Source organism: Lissotriton helveticus, chromosome 2_2 (genome assembly GCF_964261635.1).
Source record: "Lissotriton helveticus chromosome 2_2, aLisHel1.1, whole genome shotgun sequence".
Classification (NCBI taxonomy): domain Eukaryota; kingdom Metazoa; phylum Chordata; class Amphibia; order Caudata; family Salamandridae; genus Lissotriton; species Lissotriton helveticus.
In genome coordinates, this window is record NC_136060.1 from 382,671,678 (window position 1) to 382,692,857 (window position 21,180).

Genomic DNA, 21,180 nt, shown 5'->3' on the forward strand with positions numbered 1-21,180 from the left:
TCACTCTCTCGACCGGGGCCGACAGTCGTCGGATCCCAAAGGCTAGGTCCCGGTCCAGGTTCCACGGAGGCCCCGGTCTTGCGGAGGGCACAACTTCGGAACCGCTGTACGTCGAAACCTCCGGGCCAAACGGTGAGTACAAGCGAGGTGTTCCGTCTCCAATTCTCCGATAATGTGTCGTCTCCGGACAGGATATGATACAGGATATACGATCAGGCCGGAGGGCTGCGGGAGCCGAGCTAAAAGGCGACCATTACGCTCGCGAGCTTGGCTCCTCCCCCAGGGGCGGGTATCTTGGTTAGGAACTCCCTCCCTCTCGAGATAGATGACGAGGTGCTGGATGATAGGGGTCGTTATGCCGCTGTTGTAGGTCGGTGGGAGGGGAAGACGATCTCCATTTTGTCTGTGTATGTTCCCCCTGGTCTGCAGGCTACCAGGTTTTCTGATTTGGGTGGGGTGGTCCTGGGACTCCCCGATGGCTTGCTGGTGGTGGGTGGAGATTTCAATTCGGTTGTCAGTGGAGAAGAGGATCGTAGCCCTCGTAGAACCCTCCCCACGTCGCAGCTATGGTTGGGAAATTTCATGGATACACTGGGATTAGCAGATTGTTGGAGACAACTTCATCCTGGACAGCTCCAGTACACCTTTTATTCGGGGGCCCATGGCAGTCTCTCGAGACTTGATTACATTTTTATACCAGCGGCACAGATGGTCTCCGTGAGAGAAATTAGGCATTTGGCAAGGGGGATTTCAGATCACTCCCCACTGTGGCTCACTATTGATGTGAGGCTGGAGTCCGGGGGTCGTGTCGCTCCTATTAATCCGTGGCATCTTTGTAACCCCAACATTAGTAAGGAAGTGGTTAAGTGTATGGATTATTACTTTGCTGAGAATGAAGGGTCAGTATCCTCCCCTGTTACTTTATGGGAGGCGTGTAAGACTGTGATCCGGGGTCAGACTTTCTCTTTGATTGCTGGCGAAAGGGGGCGCAGGACTGCAGACGTGGTACGACTTGAAAACGATATCTCTGAGTTGGAGGAACGGATGGAATCTGTGATTACACCTGGTAGCCTGCACTCCTTGGCGCTTAAACAGTTTGAATATAGAGCTCTGGTGAACGATGCGGCTAAGGCGATGAATCGTGAACAGCAGGGACGCCTGTATGATGTGGGTGACAAGGCGGGGAAATTGCTTGCTTGGCTTGATAAACGCGATAGAGTGAATCGTGTGGTGCCTGTTATTGAACGAGTGGATGGTGTGCGAGTTGTGGACCCGGTCGAGATCGTTGAGGTCTTTGCCCAGCACTTTCGGAAGGTGTACTCGCCGGTCTCGGACAGACCTGAGGAGGACTCGCATCTGTTGCTCCGAGATATCAAGTTGCCTAGTCTATCGGACTCGGACAGGGAGCTTATGGAGGCGGATTTTTCTACCGATGAAGTAGCGCACGCTATCCGTGCACTTCGCTCTGGTAAGGCTTCGGGCCCGAACGGTTTGCCAGTCGAGCTGTATAAGTTGTGTCCCGACAAAATGGCGCCGTATCTTCGTCGGGCATTCTTGGCGTCACGAGATCTCGGGCTTCTTCCCCGAGATCAGAGACTGGCATCCATTGTGGTCATCCACAAGGATGGAAAGCCCCGGGAACACTGTTCGTCATATCGGCCGATCTCGCTTTTGAATGTAGAACCTAAGGTTCTGGCCAAAATCTTGGCGGGCCGCATGATCACGGTGATTGGCGATTTGGTGCACCCCGATCAGTCCGGCTTTATCCCCCACCGTAATACTGCACTTAATCTCCGGCGCCTCCACGGTGTCTTGGCGAGGGCGGGGTCTCTTGCGGAACCGGCCATTTTGGTTTCCCTTGACGCCTCGATGGCCTTCGACACGGTGGAATGGCCCTATTTGTGGGCCGCCCTCGCTAAATTTGGGTTTGGCCTTAAGTTTATTGGGTGGGTTAAACTTCTATATGAACAACCGCTTGCCCAGGTGGTGGTTAATGGAAGGGCCTCGGATCCATTTGTCCTCGGGCGCGGCACGAGACAGGGCTGCCCTTTGTCGCCTCTCCTTTTTGCGCTGGCTCTTGAACCCTTCGCCGCGTTGCTCCGTTGGGAGCCCTCGCTCAAGGGCATACGGTGGTCCCCTACCTTCGAGGATCGAGTGTCTCTCTATGCCGAGGATATTCTATTGTACCTTACTTCTCCCCGTAAGTCGTTGGGTGTCCTGTTTGATGGCCTGTGCTCTTTCGGGAAGAACTCTGGTTTGACTATCAACTGGACTAAATCCTGTATTTACCCACTTACGGGTGGACAGCCTTCTCTGCCTCGCTCTTGCCCTATACCTGTTTCCAGTGTTGGTTTCAAGTACTTGGGGATTTACATTTCTATGGACCCCAAGGTCCGATTCGAGCGGAATCTACTGCCTCCGCTTGCCCGACTTCGGTCGGATGTGGCGGCGTGGTGTGAATTGCCTCTTTTCCCTTTGGGGAGGGCGGCTTTGTTTAAAATTATGTCCCTTCCCCGGTTCTTATACGCCATCCAGAACACGCTGGATCTGGTTCCAGCTGGTTATTTCAGAGAAATCGAGGGCCTCCAGAGGAAATTGGTTAGGGGCGGGCGGCCGCGTATAGCGCTTGCGAAGTTGACTTTGCCCTGGTATGACGTGGTATAGCTTTACCGGATGTCAAACGCTATTATTGGGCGTCTCAGTTGAGTGCTATCAACGACGCCATGTATGGACCTGTTCCTAATCCCGCTTATGATATGGATAGGTGGCAACTGCCGGGGGGCGATTATAATAGAGCGCTTTATTCCAAGACCGACAGGAGGTCTTTGACGGGCCCCACTGCGGTGGCAATACGTGTATGGGATAGTGCGACATCGGCCACGGGCTGGACTGATACACTCACTAGGGCGACTCCTCTAAATGCAGCTGAGAGATTGGGTGGTCTGTGGTCTTCGAAGGGGTTCGATAGATGGGACCTAATCGGTATCAGCAAAGTGGGTGATCTTTGGGCCACCAATAGAGTCAAAACTTTTGACGAGTTGAAACGGGAATATAAGCTGAGTGACAGAGAATATTTCCGATACCTTCAAATCCGCCATGCGCTCGATTCGGTCTTTCCTGCTGGTGCCTCGATTCCTGAGTCTTCTCCCTTGGAGGACAGAGTGCTAGATGGGCATGTTCCCGACAGCACTATCTCCCTCATATTCAAAAAACTTATTAATACCCGTTCGGACCTTCTCATACAGCTCCGTGAGGCATGGACTGGTGACGGGCTGGAGTTAGACGATGAAGACTGGCAGGCTGCGGTATCCTCCCCAAAGGAAGTCGCTATTCCGGCACGTCTCCGACTGGTGCAGCTCAAGATTCTTCATCGTATCTACGTCACGGGTCCACGATTGATACATATGGGTTATTCTGTGGATGGGTTATGTCGGCGTGGATGTGGTTTGCTTGCTACTTTCCTCCATATTACATGGGAATGCCCGGCGGTGGTGGTTTTTTGGAATCGAGTCCATGCGGTGATGAGAGAAGTGACGGGAGTCGGGCTACTTCCTGAGGCCCGACGCTGTTTGCTGAATGTTTGGGAACCGAATGATTGTACCGTTGCTCAGACCCAATGGGTCACGCTGGGCAACATAATCGCAAAGAGAGACATTGCTCAACTCCGGGGGTCTCATAGGGCACCGCTGGTCTCAGCCTGGGAGGAGAACATGGACTGGTGCATGTTTAGAGAAAAAATTGTATACATCTCCCGAGGTAGGCCCAGGAAGTGGGATAGGATTTGGGGTCAGTGGAACTCGTATCGTGGAGAGATTTGTGTTCCTCCCCTTGCAGAACCCCCTGACACTACTAGATCTCCTTGACTGTAAGTTCCAGTATTTTGACTTTCTATTCTCTGTGAAATATTGCTCGCTCTTGGTCCCCGTTCCCCATTTCCATGATTTCTTGATGCTTGCTTTTTGTTGTCTCCCTCATGCCACACGTAGCGGCCTCTATATTGATAATTTTGCCTCGATTCTTTTTCTTGTGGGGTTTCTTGTTTGTTGTTTGTATGTTAAAAAATATAAAAACCTTTAGTTTATCCTCATCTGCCAGATGTTCCGGACCACAGAGAAGTGTGGCTCAATGGTTAGAGCAGGCAGACCTTGATGCAGAGCTCTGGCCAGGGAGCAAGGTTCGATTCCCGCCTCGGCGGGTCTCCGGCTCATTAATTCCCCTGACTGGATATTCTCTCCTCAGTGCCTGTTCTGATCATGGGTCCCACGCTGCAACTCTGGGCAATAGCTTGCTTAGTCTCCACAACGGCCCCAAAAGCGCTGGGATGCCTGGCTGCACCTGGGGGGTGCCCAGGAGTGGACATTTCCCAGGAAAGTCAGGAAGGGTTCCTAAGTGGTATACGGACAACGCCGGGACACCTCCGGTGGAGGTAGCTGTGCGCTTTACAAATTCCGACATTTACATTTACATTTACATCATGCTTCTACGCTGCCGAACCCTCGGGTTGTCGGCTGATGAGCTGTGTACTGATTTCTTCTCTTTGCTTCGCATTACTGACCGGCCTTGGTGGTTGTAGGTCTGTATTTGTATTCATTTTATACAATAAAGGTTTTCAAAAAAATAAATAAAAAGAAAGCTGTAACCATTGTGCGGTTAGGTGCTCAAATAGTGACTGCCATAACAAAAATGAAAAAGGATAAACCAGAAGAATGGAGAGCAAAATCGGGTTGAGAGAGAGAGACAAAACCTTTTAAACTTCAAGCTTGAGAAACCTATAAAACACAAATATAGGAGGCTAAGCCCTCACACCACGGACATCTCTAGGAACCAGTGAGAGAGATTATGGACAAGCACTACTCAGGGGTCTAATGAATAAGTACAAGACCAAACGTTGGTGGCGCCATGTTGCACAAATGAAGAACTATGCGCAGGAATCTGGGACCTTGGTGTATAGAGACTGAGACTTCCTACCATCTTAGTACACAGGAGCCCAGGACTAACTAGCTATAGTGTCTCACTTGCTCTCCTACTCACTCACAGGGAAATAAATGATTAGACACCTTTGAACACAACACTCACATATCTCTCAGGAATCACGGTAACAAGAAACTCCCTTTTGCTTACAATCTTGTACTTGTCCACAATAAGATCTGACAGAGACACAACACATATTAAAATATGTATTTTTACTAACGTGCCTTAACATGCAGTATACGTGCCACACAAGCAGGAAAATGCATAGTACAAACACAGTCAGCATAGCAGCAAGCCCATATATCATGAAGGGAGATGTCACCCTAAAAAGACAACGGAAAAGAGACTATAGTGCCTAACCTCCCTCCCCTTGCTAAGAAGAAGTATTATCATATAATAAAAGATCTCTGGGCTTTGTCAGCAGACCCCATACCTTAGCATATAGATGGTAGATCTACATCATAGGTTCTGTCTCACTCCTCTCCCTGGAAAGGTCCCTCTCCAAGTGTGTGCTACCTATTCGTGTATTCCACTAAAAGCCCAAGTACATTGTCCAAACAACAGCTGCCTCTGCATGTTCTGTCTAAGGGGTAAGGCCTGGCTAGAACAAAATAACAAGTGACATTGCTGTTCAACCTTGCACATAATGTTCAGTCAAAATCCCAGGAATATGCAGAGAGTGAACACAGCAATGAGTTCTCATATGAAAGCAGTTATAGAAAATATTACAGAAAATAAAGGCAGTAATAATGTGCGCAAAGCAGCAATCAAGCTGCAATGTGCTCATGCTAACTTAGTGAAAACAACAATGTCCCTAAGGGCCAAGTGATAGAATGAGATGTGGCATCCTTGGGTGTCTCGGGACCCAAACGCCGTCTCCCCTGTGTGGGCAAAAGGACAGCCGCCAGACTGAGGGAGGTGATCCTGGGTGGTGCCCTTTTGCACTGCCACCCCTCCCCCCCACCCCCCACCCCCAGTGGGCTAGGGCAGCAGAGTTTTCTTTTGGCGTCCTGCTTATGGCAGTAGTGGTGAAATGGGCGCATCACACCTTCATGCAGCAGTGGAATATGGTAACCTCGGACCAGAAGCCTACTCTGTCCAGCACTGACTGGTAGTGATTTGCGTTCTTTTTTTTCTAATGCTTGATTAATGATTGTCCTGTAATCCTGTCTCAGTCCTCTTCCTGGAAAGGTCCTTCTCCAAGTGTGTGCTACCTATTCCTGCATTCCAATAAAAACCCAAGTACATTGTCCAAACAGCAACTGCCTCTCTATGTTTCGTCTAAGGGCTAAGGCCTGGCTAGAACAAGATAACAAAGGGCATTGTTGCTCGACCTTGCACATAATGTTCAGTCAAAATCCCAGGAACATGCAGAGAGGGAACACAGCGATTAGTTCTCTTGTGAAAGCAGCTATAGAAAATATTACAGAAAATAAACACGGTAATAATGTGTGCAGAGCAGCAGACAAGCTGAAATGTGCTCATGCTAACTTAGTGAAAACCACAATGTCCCTATGGGCCACATGACAGAATGAGATGTTGCCTCCTTGGGTGTTTTGCGGCACAAACACTGTCTCCCCTGTGTGGGCAAAAGGACAGCCGCCAGACTGAGGGAGGTGATCCTGGGTTGTGCCCTTTGGCACCGCTCCCCTGCGGGCTAGGGCAGCAGAGTTGTCTTTTGGTGTCCTGCTTATGGCAGTAGTGGTGAAATGGGCGCATCACACGTTCATGCAGCAGTTAAATATGGTAGCCTCGGACCAGAAGCCTGCTCTGTCCAGCACTGACTGGTAGTGATTTGCTTGTAATTCTCTCTCACATTATTCTGTGCCTTTTTATTTATTTTTTGTTAATGGGCATCCATGAGGCGGATCACTGAAATAATATCGAGGGACATAATATCGACTGGAAAAAATATCGTTGACAAAATATCGACTGACAGAATATCGAGTTTGTATCTACAAACCGGTAAGTACAAAAATATCGAGTTTAAAATATCGTTGACAAAAATATCGCTGTAAAAAATATCGATTTTAATAAAAACAATGTTTAATTACATTAATATAAAAAATTAATTACTAAAATATACTTAACAATACTTAAAATAATTTTTAATAATTAAATAATTAATGAAAGTAAAAAAATAATATTTTTTCATTCATATTTCTTAAAACATATATATATATAGTAACAAAATTTAATTAAATAATAGCCAATATTATTAACATACAAATACAAAAGAGTAAAAATTACTATTCCCACTCCAGTGGGTGCAACAGTAGGGAAAGCGTTGGATAGCGTAGGGGTTAAAATTACTATTCCCACTCCAAAGAGTGCAACAGTGGATATATGACGTTACAAGGCAACTTTTACAACACACTACCATTACAACTATATTTTTACAACGCAAAAACTATTACAACGCATGTTTTTACAACGCAAATACCTTTACAACGCATACCATTACAACGTAAGTATTGGTAAGTATATAATAATTTTTTTTCATTTAAATTATTTAAAATTAATTTAATATATTTTAATTTCATTTAATTTCATTAAATTAATTTAATGTAAATTTAATTTTACTTTATTTTTACACTGTACCCCTGTACCCCAAAAACCCAAAACTTACCCTGAACCCTAAATAAAACTCTTTACCCAAAAACCCAAAACTTACCCTGAACCCTAAAAATACCCCTTTACCCAAAAACTAAAAACTGACCCTTAACCCTAAAAATACCCCTTTACCCCAAAAACAAAAACTGACCCTGAACCCTAAAAATACCCCTTTACCCAAAAACTAAAAACTGACCCTGAACCCTAAAAATACCACTTTACCCAAAAACTAAAAACTGACCCTGAACCCTAAAAATACCCCTTTACCCAAAAACTAAAAACTGACCCTGAACCCTAAAAATACCCCTTTACCCAAAAACTAAAAACTGACCCTGAACCCTAAAAATACCCCTTTACCCAAAAACCAAAAACTGACCCTAAACCCTAAAAATACCCCTTTACCCAAAAACTAAAAACTGACCCTGAACCCTAAAAATACCCCTTTACCCAAAAATTACAAAAATTTACATTAAAAAAAATATTATATACTTACCAATACTTACGTTGTAATAGTATGCTTTGTAAAGGTATCTGCGTTGTAAAAACATGCATTGTAATAGTTTTTGCGTTGTAAAAGTTTCGTTGTAATGGTAGTGCGTTGTAAAAGTTGCGTTGTAAAAGTTGCGTTGTAAAGGATTTTTCCCGCAACAGTAGGGAAAGCGTTGGATAGCGTAAGGGTTAAAATTACTATTCCCACTCCAAAGGGTGCAACAGTAGGGGAAGCGTAGGATAGCGAGGGAGAGGTGTGGCGCCGCGGCCAGGGCGACTGACGCTGGAATCTGGGGACCACGGTTCGATCCCCGGCTCCGGCGGCAGGTTAGCCCAGCACCATGTGACTCTGGGCAATAGCTCGCTTAATCTTCCCGACGGCCCCCAGCGCCTAGCGACCCTTACGGGTGATTGTGCGCTTTACAAATGTGGACTTTATAGCGCAGGGGTTAAAATTACTATTCCCACTCCAGTGGGTGCAACAGTAGGGAAAGCGTTGGATAGCCTAAGGGTTAAAATTACTATTCCCACTCCAGTGGGTGCAACATTAGAGAAAGTCAATACTTCATATATTAATAAATAAATTACAAAATAATATCAATATACATTTATTTAAAAATGATTAACTATTTAATATAACATAATAGTTAATATATTAAAATTACTAATTAACTATAAATATTTCAATTAGTTACCTATTAATACTAATTTATAACTAATTACCAATTATTTATTTGATAATAAAAATTTAATTTACAATTATTTTATATTAAATACAATTAAATAAATGTTATATATTTCTTTCATTATTATTAAATTACTTCCCACTCTATTCCCCTATAAACCCACAACCCGCTACAGGAAATAAATAATTTAATTTAACATAATTAGCAATTAATCAATTAAATTAAATTAATTACCAATTAAATTTTAATTAATTAACAAATATTTTTTAATTAACAATTAATTAAATATTACTACCAATTATTAAATTTACATATTTAATTAATTATAATTAAATTACTTCCCACCCTATTCCCCTATAAACCCACAACCCGCTACAGATTTATATTACACAATTATTAAAAAATATTAAAAACTTACCTTATTTTCTATCTAGTCGATATTATGTCTAGTCTATATTTTTGATTCGATATTTTGGCTATTATTATCGATATTAGTCGATATTTTTGTAGTCTATATAATGTCTAGTCGATATTTTGGCTACTCTATATTTTTTACTCGATATTTTGTCCAAACGATATTTTGGAATCGATATTATGTCTGTTTACCCATGAGGCATGACACAGCAATCTCCCTGGGGGAATGGTGGGCCTTGGGCACAACTCGCCGTACCATCTGGCGGTGGTGCCGTGGCAGAGGGAGCCACCCCCTGTCCAACCTCCGTGCGGGGAGACACGATCTTCCTTTTTGGGCGTGCTGGAGTCCGTCTGTGATGGCTGCCTCCTCATAGTGACGGCCACTGCACTCAGGGAAGAGGGACATGACCAGTTTGTGTGGGTGTCAAGCGCTGCCCGCACTGTGACTCACAGGATGCGGGTGTTGCTGATCCCCAGTAGCTGGCAGGGGCACCCAGCTGAGGTGTTCACGTACTCCCTGGTGAGGGCTGAGGAGCAGATTTCACCCACAGTAAACAGGCACCCCAAGCCAGTGATTGCTGGGCTTTGCACATGGGGCACAGCGGCTGGGGGCCACGCGCGGTCGTCAGGATACACAGCTCTTTGGTGGCAGCGGGGTATACGACCTGCCTCGTTGCCAGTGTAGTGGTTGCCCACAGTGTGTCCTAAAGGCCCTGGGGCTGTAAAGCCTAGAAATGATGAGGACACATACACAGGTAATATAAATTAGAGGGGCTGCTACGTGACTGCCCATCGTCATGCCTCACCTTTATTTTATATCCTTGGGTCCTGCGTCATACCGGGCGCACCCACTATAGGTGCCCCTCGGGTGTGTACTTCTTCACACCCCTGCATCCTGGGGAATAGTGGAACACTATACACCTATGCCTTTTATCCACCTTGTTTGAAGCTGCTCCCTCTATTGGCAGAGCACTGATATGGAAATGTCTGCTGACATTCAGTCTATAATAAAATAGCAGTAGGATGAATAGGGCTGCCAGGTTTCACACATCAGATAAGTCCAGTAGACATTCTGGAGATTTGAGTGCTTTTTCACCTCTGTCAAATGTATCTTCAATTTGGGATTGCAACACGGATGCATGCTGAATTGAATGCTCCAAATGCCACTCAGTAGGCATGGAGATCTCCAATAGGAACATTGCCTTGGAGTCACCGGCCCATCGTTTCACTTAGCAGAACTCCATGGTATAGTTTGTTTTGATGACCCCCTTCCTGTTTGGCTTTCCAGTTTCCGTGCTCTTGTGCTTGTGTCATCCTGACTTTCAAGTAATCTGTCTGTACCTGTGCTGGCCTTCCACTCAACCAAATGAGCACATCCAGCACAGAATATATAGTACAGGCGAAAGACCACGTGCTGTCTCAAGCCCTTTTATTTATAGTCTCTGGCCACGCCTGGCCAGATGATGTGATGCATAACATTCAGGCATGGGTAAGCCCCAACAGTGGCCTGGTGGCTCAATACATCCCTTCCCCACTTTGCTCCGATTCTTCAGCGTGGATCTCACTTGCAAAGTCCTTGAATCTTTGATTCGGCTAGGCATGGGGCCGTAGATCATACTTCTGATTTCGGGATTGGTCCGAGCCGTCTTCTTGGTTCCTTTCTCCCAGCGGCTCCATCAGGTGCCCCTACCTGCCCCCAAGATTGTTCACCACACTGTTGTTAGTCTTGAGGTCCATGTCTCACATCTACTTTCTTGAACCACAAAAAGTTCCGACTTACTGTCTCCTCACCCTTTGGATCTGACACCATCTTGCCTTTCACTCTCACCACCTTTCATATGCCCGGTTCTTGTGTTGTTCTGCACCTGCCTGGTTTGGTTGCTTCAGGATCATTCTCTGGTTGAGTCCATCCCAGGTGTACACGAATCGTGTCATGCATGTAACCCTTTGGCATGAGAGGTCATCTGGGACACTAGGTGGTGCAGTGCAGCATCCTGCGGTATTCCCTCTGGAACTTATGTAGGCTAAGTTCCAGATTTACACCTTCGTGTGTGGAAATTCGTAGGGTTTTGTTTAATGTCCACATGAACCGCTTGACCTCTCCATTTGCTTGTGGCCACTGTGGTGTGATTCGGCAGATCCCTGGAACGGTGGTCCATTGTCCGTCGCTAGTCGCTAGTGTCTGTTTGCAGACACTAGCGACTTATACACTCCACGATGGAGTATTTCGAATGCCTGATCCTTCCATCCCGGAAATTACCAAAATCCATGCTAACATTATACCATGGAGTGTCACAAGGTTCCTTCGTTATGATCGATGCAGATTCTTCAGGGCTGCTAGTGACTTGACATGTGGTACACTGCCATACAAGATCATCCACCAATGCCTCCAGCTCATAGAACCATACCATCCCTTGTTGGTGAAACTTTGTTTTTGCCATCCCCTGATGGCCACCTGTCATGTCAGACTCTCAGTAATGGATTGTATATAACATTCCTAGGCAATTACAATACCAGCATAGGACTAAAGGTAGCAAGAATAGGAGACATGAAAATACACTCTATTGTGAACCTATATTGTATTTTAATAAACATTCATATTACAATTATAAATCATATACAACATAAAACATATTAATAAATGTAAAATAAAGTTAAAACCATCATCATATGAAACAGCAATATGGCAAGGAATCAATTAAAAAACACTTAATTAATACACAAAGTGGCAGTTAATTTAGTCGACACGCGTTTCGGCATTAAAAGAACGCCTTCTTCAGGAGCCACAAACAATTCAAAATTGGACTAAATACAATTTCCCATAATAAAAGAGTAGACTGATCGACGTGCTCGGGATAGGAAACAACGTCATGCGCTTTTGAAAATAATGCGCTCACGATGAATGCTGTAATGTTCAACAAACTCCCAAGATAAGGGACTCAAAATATACGGATCAAAGCAAAGCCGTGTAATCAGCGGTACTTGTGCGGTAACAGTCTATGCTGTGTTTTTCGATGAGTGGCACAGGTAGCTGGTTCAGGATACACGGGTCTATCTATGGTTGCTTATAAAACACATCGACAGGAGATAACTGTTGGCGTCTAACGATTTACACACCGCTGTGTTAAACGATCTATCTATAGCCGCTCGTGAAACATATCGACGTCTAAACAAGGAATGACTGTTGGCGTCTAACGATTGTAACACCGCTATGTTGTACCATCTAATTGAAACGGCTTTTGGAAAACACGGACGCCCGAGCAAGAGATGACTATTGGTGTCTCACGGCTTCTTGGAAAAAATGTCAGACTCTCAGTAATGACCAGTCTGTGGCCCCACAAGAAGAGACCCTCTCAGGTGACACTGAGCTAGTGCCGGATCCTACCTTAATTGCGTGAGGTGCTCTTTGTATGGTTCACTCCAACTGTTTGCATCCTGAAAAGGGAGTGCCAATACCCTTGTTGCAGTGTCTCTAGAAACTTCTTGAGCACTGGGTCACCAGCGGTCGCTTCACCTATCTCTGGAAGACTCAATGCCCATGAACAGGCCCATTGAGTCACCATGCGGATGTACTCTTCTGTTTGGCCGGCCTCCTGCTCCATCTCACTGTTGGCTTAGCGCAGATGCCGCAATAGAAAATCAGCAGGTTTTTTACCCTTGCGTGTAGATCACTTCAAACCGCCCATCATTCAATTTTAACTGGTGGAGGGGGAACTGTTGACCGGAACAATAGTACAGTGGCTGGTGATCAGCGACCACTCAGAATGTTCGCCCACACCGATAAAAATAAAAATATGTACACACTTCCACTTTATAGCAAGAACCTCCCTCTCGATCTATGCATTCCTTACTTCCGTCAGCTTTAGTGCTCTATTTGCGAACACCAGAGGTGCTCAACTTCTTGCCTGAGCACTGCCCCAAGGTCCACAGGGCTTGCATCGGCCACCAGCTCCATTCTTTTCTTCTGATCAAAATATGCCATAGTTGCCTAACTTGGAAGTGCTAACTTCTCCTTCTGGAATGCCTCCTTTTCAGTTGGGCTCAAACCCAGCAAGCAACTGCTTTCATCAGTGCCCTCGTGGAGAGGAATTGGCCACAGTAAGTGGCCATCCCCAAGAAACTGGGCATCTCCGAGGCATTGCATGGTGCTGGGGCCTGCCTGCCTGATTGCGTGCAATTTTCTCAGATCAACCTGTACTCCCTCCTTAGTGAAGACATATCCAATAAATTCAATCCTTTTCTGGAAGACAGAGCGGATATATGATGTTAAAACGCATACTTTTACAACGCCTACCATTACAACGGGACTTTTACAACGCAAATACTATTACAACGCATGTATTTACAACGCAGTTTTTTACAACGCAGGTACCTTTACAACGCATACCATTACAACGTAAGTATTGGTAAGTATATATAATTATTTTAATTGTATATTATTTAAAATTATTTTTATTTAATGTAATTGTATTTAATTTAATTTAATTTAAATTAATTTAATTTTATTAATTTAATTTATATTTAATTTTATTTTATTTTTTCTTGTACCCCTTTATCTAAAATTCCCAAAACTGACCATAAACCCTAAAAATACCCCTTTACCCAAAAACTGAAAACTGACCCTATACCCTAAAAATACCCCTTTACCCAAAAACTGAAAACTGACCCTGAACCCTAAAAATACCCCTTTACCCAAAAACTGAAAACTGACCCTAAACCCAAAAAATACCCCTTTACCCAAAAACTGAAAACTGACCCTGAACCCTAAAAATACCCCTTTACCCAAAAACTGAAAACTGACCCTAAACCCAAAAAATACCCCTTTACCCAAAAACTGAAAACTGACCCTGAACCCTAAAAATACCCCTTTACCCAAAAACTGAAAACTGACCCTGAACCCTAAAAATACCCCTTTACCCAAAAACTGAAAACTGACCCTAAACCCTAAAAATACCCCTTTACCCAAAAACTGAAAACTGACCCTGAACCCTAAAAATACCCCTTTACCCAAAAACTGAAAACTGACCCTGAACCCTAAAAATACCCCTTTACCCAAAAACTGAAAACTGACCCTAAACCCTAAAAATACCCCTTTACCCAAAAACCCAAAACTGACCCTGAACCCTAAAAATACCCCTTTACCCAAAAACCCAAAACTGACCCTGAACCCTAAAAATACCCTTTTACCCAAAAACCCAAAACTGACCCTGAACCCTAAAAATACCCCTTTACCCATAAACCCAAAAATGACCCTGAACCCTAAAAATACCCCTTTAAAAAAAAACTAACATATAACATTTTAAATATAATTATATACTTACTTATACTTACGTTGTAATGGTATGCGTTGTAAAAGTACCTGCGTTGTAAAAAACTGCGTTGTAAATACATGCGTTGTAATAGTATTTGCGTTGTAAAAGTCCCGTTGTAATGGTAGTGCGTTGTAAAAAATGCGTTGTAATGTGTGTTTACCGACAGAGCACTTCTCCCAATGGAGAGTAATTCCGAGTTCACACAGATGCCTCAAAGTGGCCCTCAAGTGCTGATGATGTTCCTCTGCTGTTGCAGAGTGAATTAAAATGTCTCCACTGACATTCATTATACCAAGCAGGCCGGATAGCACCTACCTGATCGCATTCTGAAATACCTCCACTGTGGACAATATTCCGAAACTTAGCCGCATGTAACATTGAAGGCTCAGGTGCATAGAAAATATTGATACTCTGTCTCCCTTCAGCCAACTAGAGTTGGTGATATCCAGCGTTGAGGTCCAGTTTTAAGAACCACCTGGCTCCGTTTAGGTTAGCAATTATATTGTCCAATGTGGGAATGATGTGTCTCTCCCTTTTGATGGCCTTGTTCAAGAGGCGTTTGTCAATGCACAAATGTACCTTGTTGGGCTGTTTTCGTTTTTCAACAATTACCATCAACGATACCCAGGGCGTTGCTCCTGTCTTAGGAAGATGTTAAAACAATCTCTAGATCAATTCCTCCGCAAAGTGAAGTAGCAGCGAGTTGTTGACTGCACCATATTTCTCACAGGTGGCTCTGAAATAATTATTTAGCCTTCCTACACATGCCTTCCAACTGGGTGCAGCCTTGTCAGGATCAATGAGTTAACTGAAGGGCTGAAAAACTCCTACCAGTGAGTGTTGCTGGGGAGCAAGCCCCAGACGCAGGCTCTGTGCATGCACTTCATTGTCCCCATCCGCCATGGCACTGGATACGCAAATGCAATCTAATCACCCCAAAAAAAAATCAGGCATAGTCTGTTGTCCCTGGCACAGTGACCTGCCTGTGCAGTGTGCCCAAAGGCTCACAGACCACCAGCCGGCCTCCTGTATTATTGCCTGAACAGACCATGTCACTTTTGTTCATCCAAAATAGCTTTCTCTGCGACCTAGGCGCATGTGTGCAGGCCCTGGGAGGTGCTGGGAGCCATGGGGGTGCGATTCCCAAGCTGACAGCAAATCAGGGCGTGGCCGCTGGGTTTGCAGGGCGGCACCATGCATTCCCGCTTCGTCGGGCCGTACACTGGAGTCAGGAAAGGTGGTTGTGTTCCCTATGCAAAATAAGAGATGGAATCGCACATCCAAAACACAAATTACAGTATCAACATGTGATAATCAAGTCAATACAAATAAGTCAATATATTGCGAGGTGCTATTTGATCCTCCTGGTACCCACTACCCAAGAGGCACCAATCGTTGCAACCAAAAGGTTACACACACAAACTATTGGAAAGCTAGGAGGAGATATGCAGCACACCCTTATCGTTATATACACGGCCAATGTAAAAGCCTTAGACCCATGAAATCAATTTCTCATGCACTTATTTCTTTCAACACCAATTCTTCTTAAATATAGTCCATAAATTCAAACACAAAAGCAGAGTCCACATTATTTGATTTCTTCAAATAATGTTTTTCTTTCATTATTCTTTTTTTCCTCTCTTTATAGTTTTCAATCCAGACAAGAACTTCCAATTTTGATACACTGGAGTCACACCAGTTTGGACAGGACCGCAATAGGTGCTTCCTTTATAGCAACCCTCGCGATCACTATGCAGGGTGGAGCTTTGAAATCACCTCCACTTCAAAGGCACAACTGGATATAATTACTGGGCCTCTGACCCTACCAAGACAGACACTTCTGGACCTACAACTAGACTCTGACAACTGCTGTGCTGCAAGGACTGACAATATGCTGGACTGCTGACCTGGAAAGCCTGCCTTTTTGTTGTGCTGCCCTGCTGTCTGCTGCTCTCTAACCCTGCTGTAGGGAGCTAAACTCTGCCATACAACCAAAGTGATCACCAAGGGCTTGTTGTTTTGCCTTCTGTTGCTTGAGTCTCAGATCCATCAAAGTCTCTACCCCTCCTCCTGTGCCTGGTTCACTGGAAGTGGACCCAGATACTTGAACCAGAGAAATCGACCCATCTCTAGTCTGCATGTAGCAAAACTGGCATGCCGACCCTCCTGCGGGACTACAATAGGTGCATTGCACTCGGGAACCGCTACATCGCATCCAGAACCACAGATATGAAACCAACGCATCGCCACCACTGCGTGGAGAAGATCGAAGCATCGCCCCCTCCAGCATGGACTAACCCAGGACATTTTCTTCGTAACCACTGCACTAAGAACCAGCGCTTTCATCAATGGAGCCGATACTTTGCCGCCACTGCATGAAGAAAATCATCGCATCACCTCGACTGTGGACCCGACATAGATGCATCATTTGACTGCACCCTGCATCTTGCTGTTGCAACGAGGATCAAGGTACTCTGTTCACTGGGAATGGGTAGCTATTGTCCCCGGCCTGCGTTCTATGGGTAGCTATTGTCCCCGGCCTGCGTTCTATCGCGGTCAGCCTGAATTGTTGACTTTTCCATGGTCCAGTGTGACCAGATAACCCCTATAGGCACTTATTGCTTCTAAGCGCTAGAACTCTTTTTATTCTTTAAAAATTCATAACTTGACTTCTACTTATTGGATTTTTGTTGTTTTGATCTTGATTTATTTATAAAATTATTCTCTATTTTTCTAAATATGTGGAGTCTTTTTGTGGTGTTTCCATTGTCTTACTCTGTGTGTGTGTGTTGCACAAGTACTTTACACATTGCCTCTTTAAATAAACCTAACTGCTCTGTGCCAATCTACCAGTGGGTGAGCACAAGTTATCTTTTAGTGTGTATCTTGTTTATCCTGACTAGAGTGGTGGGTTCTACTTGAACACGTATTTTATGTAAATACCTTTTCTATAATGACAATGACTCTTTTGATTAGGGTATTGGGTCTTTACTTTGCACACTGTTCTAGCATGTTTATCTTTTTTTTATTGCAGTTGCTTCATTTTGATTGTTTGAAGGTTGTTAGTTATTTTATTCATTGACAATCTTTAGGAGGGGTCTTCCAGAAATATTCATAGTCCTGAAGATGGTCTCATTGATTCACAGCGACATAGACCGAAATGTCGACGTACTGTTCAATTTACTCTAAAGTTATTGCTTTAATGCGTTGCTTATGGCCCAGTTATGCTCGCTGGACAGGTTTAAGTACTGGATATAGGGTTTGGACATCTGGTACATTGTCACATGGTCTCTAAAGTTGTATGTAATTTATCAATAGCCAATGTAAATGTATTTTGAAATTCGTTTTTTGTGAACCCTTATTGTATTTATAAATCCATCTTTTTCAAAATAAAAATTATGAATATACACACCTGCTTTAGAATTTTTCTTCCTCTCTTCAAAACAATCATGTTCTCTTTAATTTATTTTTTAAATAACTTTGAATTGAGTTGTTGATGTCAGTGTATGACATATTGAATTGTATACACATCAGTTAAATATACATGTGTAAATATATCCCTTGCAAGCATTCTTACCTATTATATTACATTTACCCAAGCTTTCAGTGGAATATTGTTGAGGCCGACCACGATGGAGTGCAGGCCGGCTACAGAGACCAAGTTAGGCCCCATGAACAAAAATACCTTATATTGTGGTTTGCAGAGCGTCTTGCAGCGCGGTTCCGAGGAGGTGCAGGCGTGCGCTCCGGAGTCCTGCATCGACGTCGAGTATGCTGGACCTAAAAAAAGGCGCTCATTAACTGTTGCTTGAATATGGACATATTGTATGAATAAACATACATCGTTCCCTGTGGGAGCAAACGTAAAACTAGTGCAACGTCATTTGAGTGTAGAGAAATGGCCTTGGTGTGATTTGTTGACCATTGTACAAAAATCAAAAATGAATATAAACATACTACATATATCCGTAGTTGGACATTATGTTTTGTAATGTCTCGGTTAAATAGTGACAGTGTTATTTTTTACATATGCTCACACAATTGTTAACTCAAAGTTAAAAATGCTGTCTTCTTTTGTATCGTACAGGTTCAGGGGTTGTGGAAACTTTTTTGCACATTGGAACTTCCACTTATAAATATTTTGGCAGGTAGGAATATCAGTAATATAAGTTCACCTACATAATTTTATGTAAGAAACACTAAACACAATTTACTTCCTTGCATTGCCTCAATGAATAGGATTTTTTGGGTATTGTCAAAGCATGCGTGTGCTGATGTTTGAAGAGCAATCCTGTTCAGCATAGTGGATGCGCTTGGCTGACAAGTCAATACAATCTAAGTGCTTAACACCTGGCAATATCAAGCAGCAGCCAATGGTTTGGTGAGACCACATCCTTGTTGCCATTGAGGCTTAGTGCAAGGCAAATTAACCATGAAAAGAGATTTAAAGGTTTTTCCTGGATAAAGAGACAGAAGGCAAGTTTACATTCAAATCTACTGTCACTGGTGTCTCTGTTCACTGCACTTTTAATTTGATTTGAAAAGTTTTATATAGCGCTACTAGACACAGAGGTATCAGAGCGCTTTACATAGGTTATAGTGAGTTACAAGTTACATAGTTACATCACTTAAATCAAAGAGTCACAGGGGGAGGAGGAGGGGCAGGGAGGGAATACACAACGGGAAAAACGAGGAAAACAATGACACATGTCAGTAGGGGTAGGTGACGGCCGAGGGGGTGAAACCATTTCCAGACTCCTCATTAGCTGCATATGACAGCTCCACCAGGCATCTTGTATCCAGGTGAGTACAAACAGTTTTGACGCCCATGGAGAGTCGTCAGAGGTCTATCAGAAGTTCAGAGGAACGTTAATTATGAGTTATATATAGTGCTGGCTAGACCCGTAAGTATCAGAGCACTTTACATTAGGCTTCACAATGTTACTGAAAATGAAAACAAATACACATTACGTAAAAAATTAAGCACCAAATTGGGAGAGGAAAGAAAGGTGAGACAAATAGAGAGGAGGGGGAGGGGGAAGTGTGAAGGGGAGGATGAAGGAAAAGACGGCAGGAGAGATGAAAGGAAGTCTGCCCAAAGACCGACTGGGTAGGTGATGTCCGAGGAGGGAATCCACAGGCCATCACCCCAGTAGCTAAACAGGTATCTCCATCGGGCATCAGTTAGATTGCACTTAATTTAGATCATAACCTTTAGTCACAGCGGGGTATCATACACCCAGTTGAGCCCCAGAATAACCAAAGCTATGTAAACAAAAAAACAGTCACTTGTAGGAAAAGTGTAGAGAGAAGTGTGGGGATATAGAAAAACAAGTGTACAAATAGCATCTACAAGCTTACCACCAAGCCGTACAGAAGCAAACCATAAATATTGGTATGATAGTACGGACTCAATATTTAACCAATTTAAGTTTTCATTTCAAGGAATCTCATGCCTTCTCTCTGCCTGACACTCTGTGACAGCACCTGCTTCACAGGAACTGTGTGATAATATTGTCAATCACTCCAATACAAAGGTTTACATAGGAGCCAAAGCATGCCAGGGATTGGTAAACTGCATGTTTTTCCAACTGTATTCTCCCATTCTGTGCTTCCAGTGGTGCAGCTTTCACTTTTAAAAAAGTACTCCTCCAGAAGTGCATAAACATTGTTATCCCAGTTAAATTTAACCTCGGTTATTGTCAGCTGCTTTATGACTGGTAGTCTGTGTGTTATCATGGTTAAGGGGCTGAGCTAGAGTTATAAGTATTTCATTGAATTGCATCATAGAGAAAGCTGATAAATTCCAGCTGGCTGTGGTTTTATCTTGGATTGGACTTCAGCATTTAACACTGTGGACCATGATATCCCAAACTACCACTAGTAGCAAAATAGTTCCAGTTGTTTTTGGCAAGTGTCTTACTGCAGTTAATGTGAGATGGGTATGTTGAGATGAGGGTTCCACATTAACCAAAGTGGCTTATACAAAGGCCTCTGCACATACGATACATAGAGAGTAGTGGATCTGATGATGTCTCCAAACAAATTCCGGGACCTTCACTCCATGTCTCTTAAAGATCAGCAACTGGAAGAATTTAAATCTACTCCAGCTTTATGAGCAAGAGACAGGAGATAATGATTTGCGGGCCACTCAAGATGTAAAGCGTTCGCAACCTTTCCATATTGTTCCACCTCACTAGGACAATCACTAAAATCTTTTTTGAAAATTGAAACTCTGAAGAGTTGATGGATCCGTTACTAAGTATGATGTCTCAGGTGAACTTAATGGCATCAGTTGCACCAATCTCACTCTTAAAAGATTAGTACATCATATTCTGCAGACAGTGAAAGGTGCTGAAATTAGTTCCAACAGAAGGCTACTGGGCAAATTAGAGTTAGCACAAATGTGGGAATTCGATTGTCAAAAGCCCTTAAAAACAGTTACGAGGGAAACATTTTGTATTTGTTATTGGTAGAGCATAGAATTAGACTGAAATACATGTATTTGATATTCAAAGGGGATACCTCACAGACCATAGTATTTAGCCTGTTCCTTCTTGCAGTAGCAATAGTTAGGAAGAAAAAAGGTCTATAAATGTAATAGTATTCTTAGGTTCTGTACTAAGTTACAGTATACTAAAATAAAATGTATTGGTATTACAGCTACCCCCATACATTTTAGTTTAAACTGCCCC

At 43.7% G+C, this 21,180-nt stretch overlaps 1 protein-coding gene across 1 annotated transcript in view; it reads left to right on the top strand.

Moving 5' to 3' along the window:
• Positions 1 to 21,180, top strand: part of POLN (DNA polymerase nu) — a 2,689,548-nt gene that overhangs the window by 1,226,271 nt on the left and 1,442,097 nt on the right. Inside the window, exon 13 of the mRNA XM_078678603.1 lies at positions 18,573 to 18,633. Within this exon, the coding sequence (XP_078534729.1) occupies positions 18,573 to 18,633 (61 nt within the window). The remainder of the gene's footprint in view (positions 1 to 18,572; positions 18,634 to 21,180) is intronic.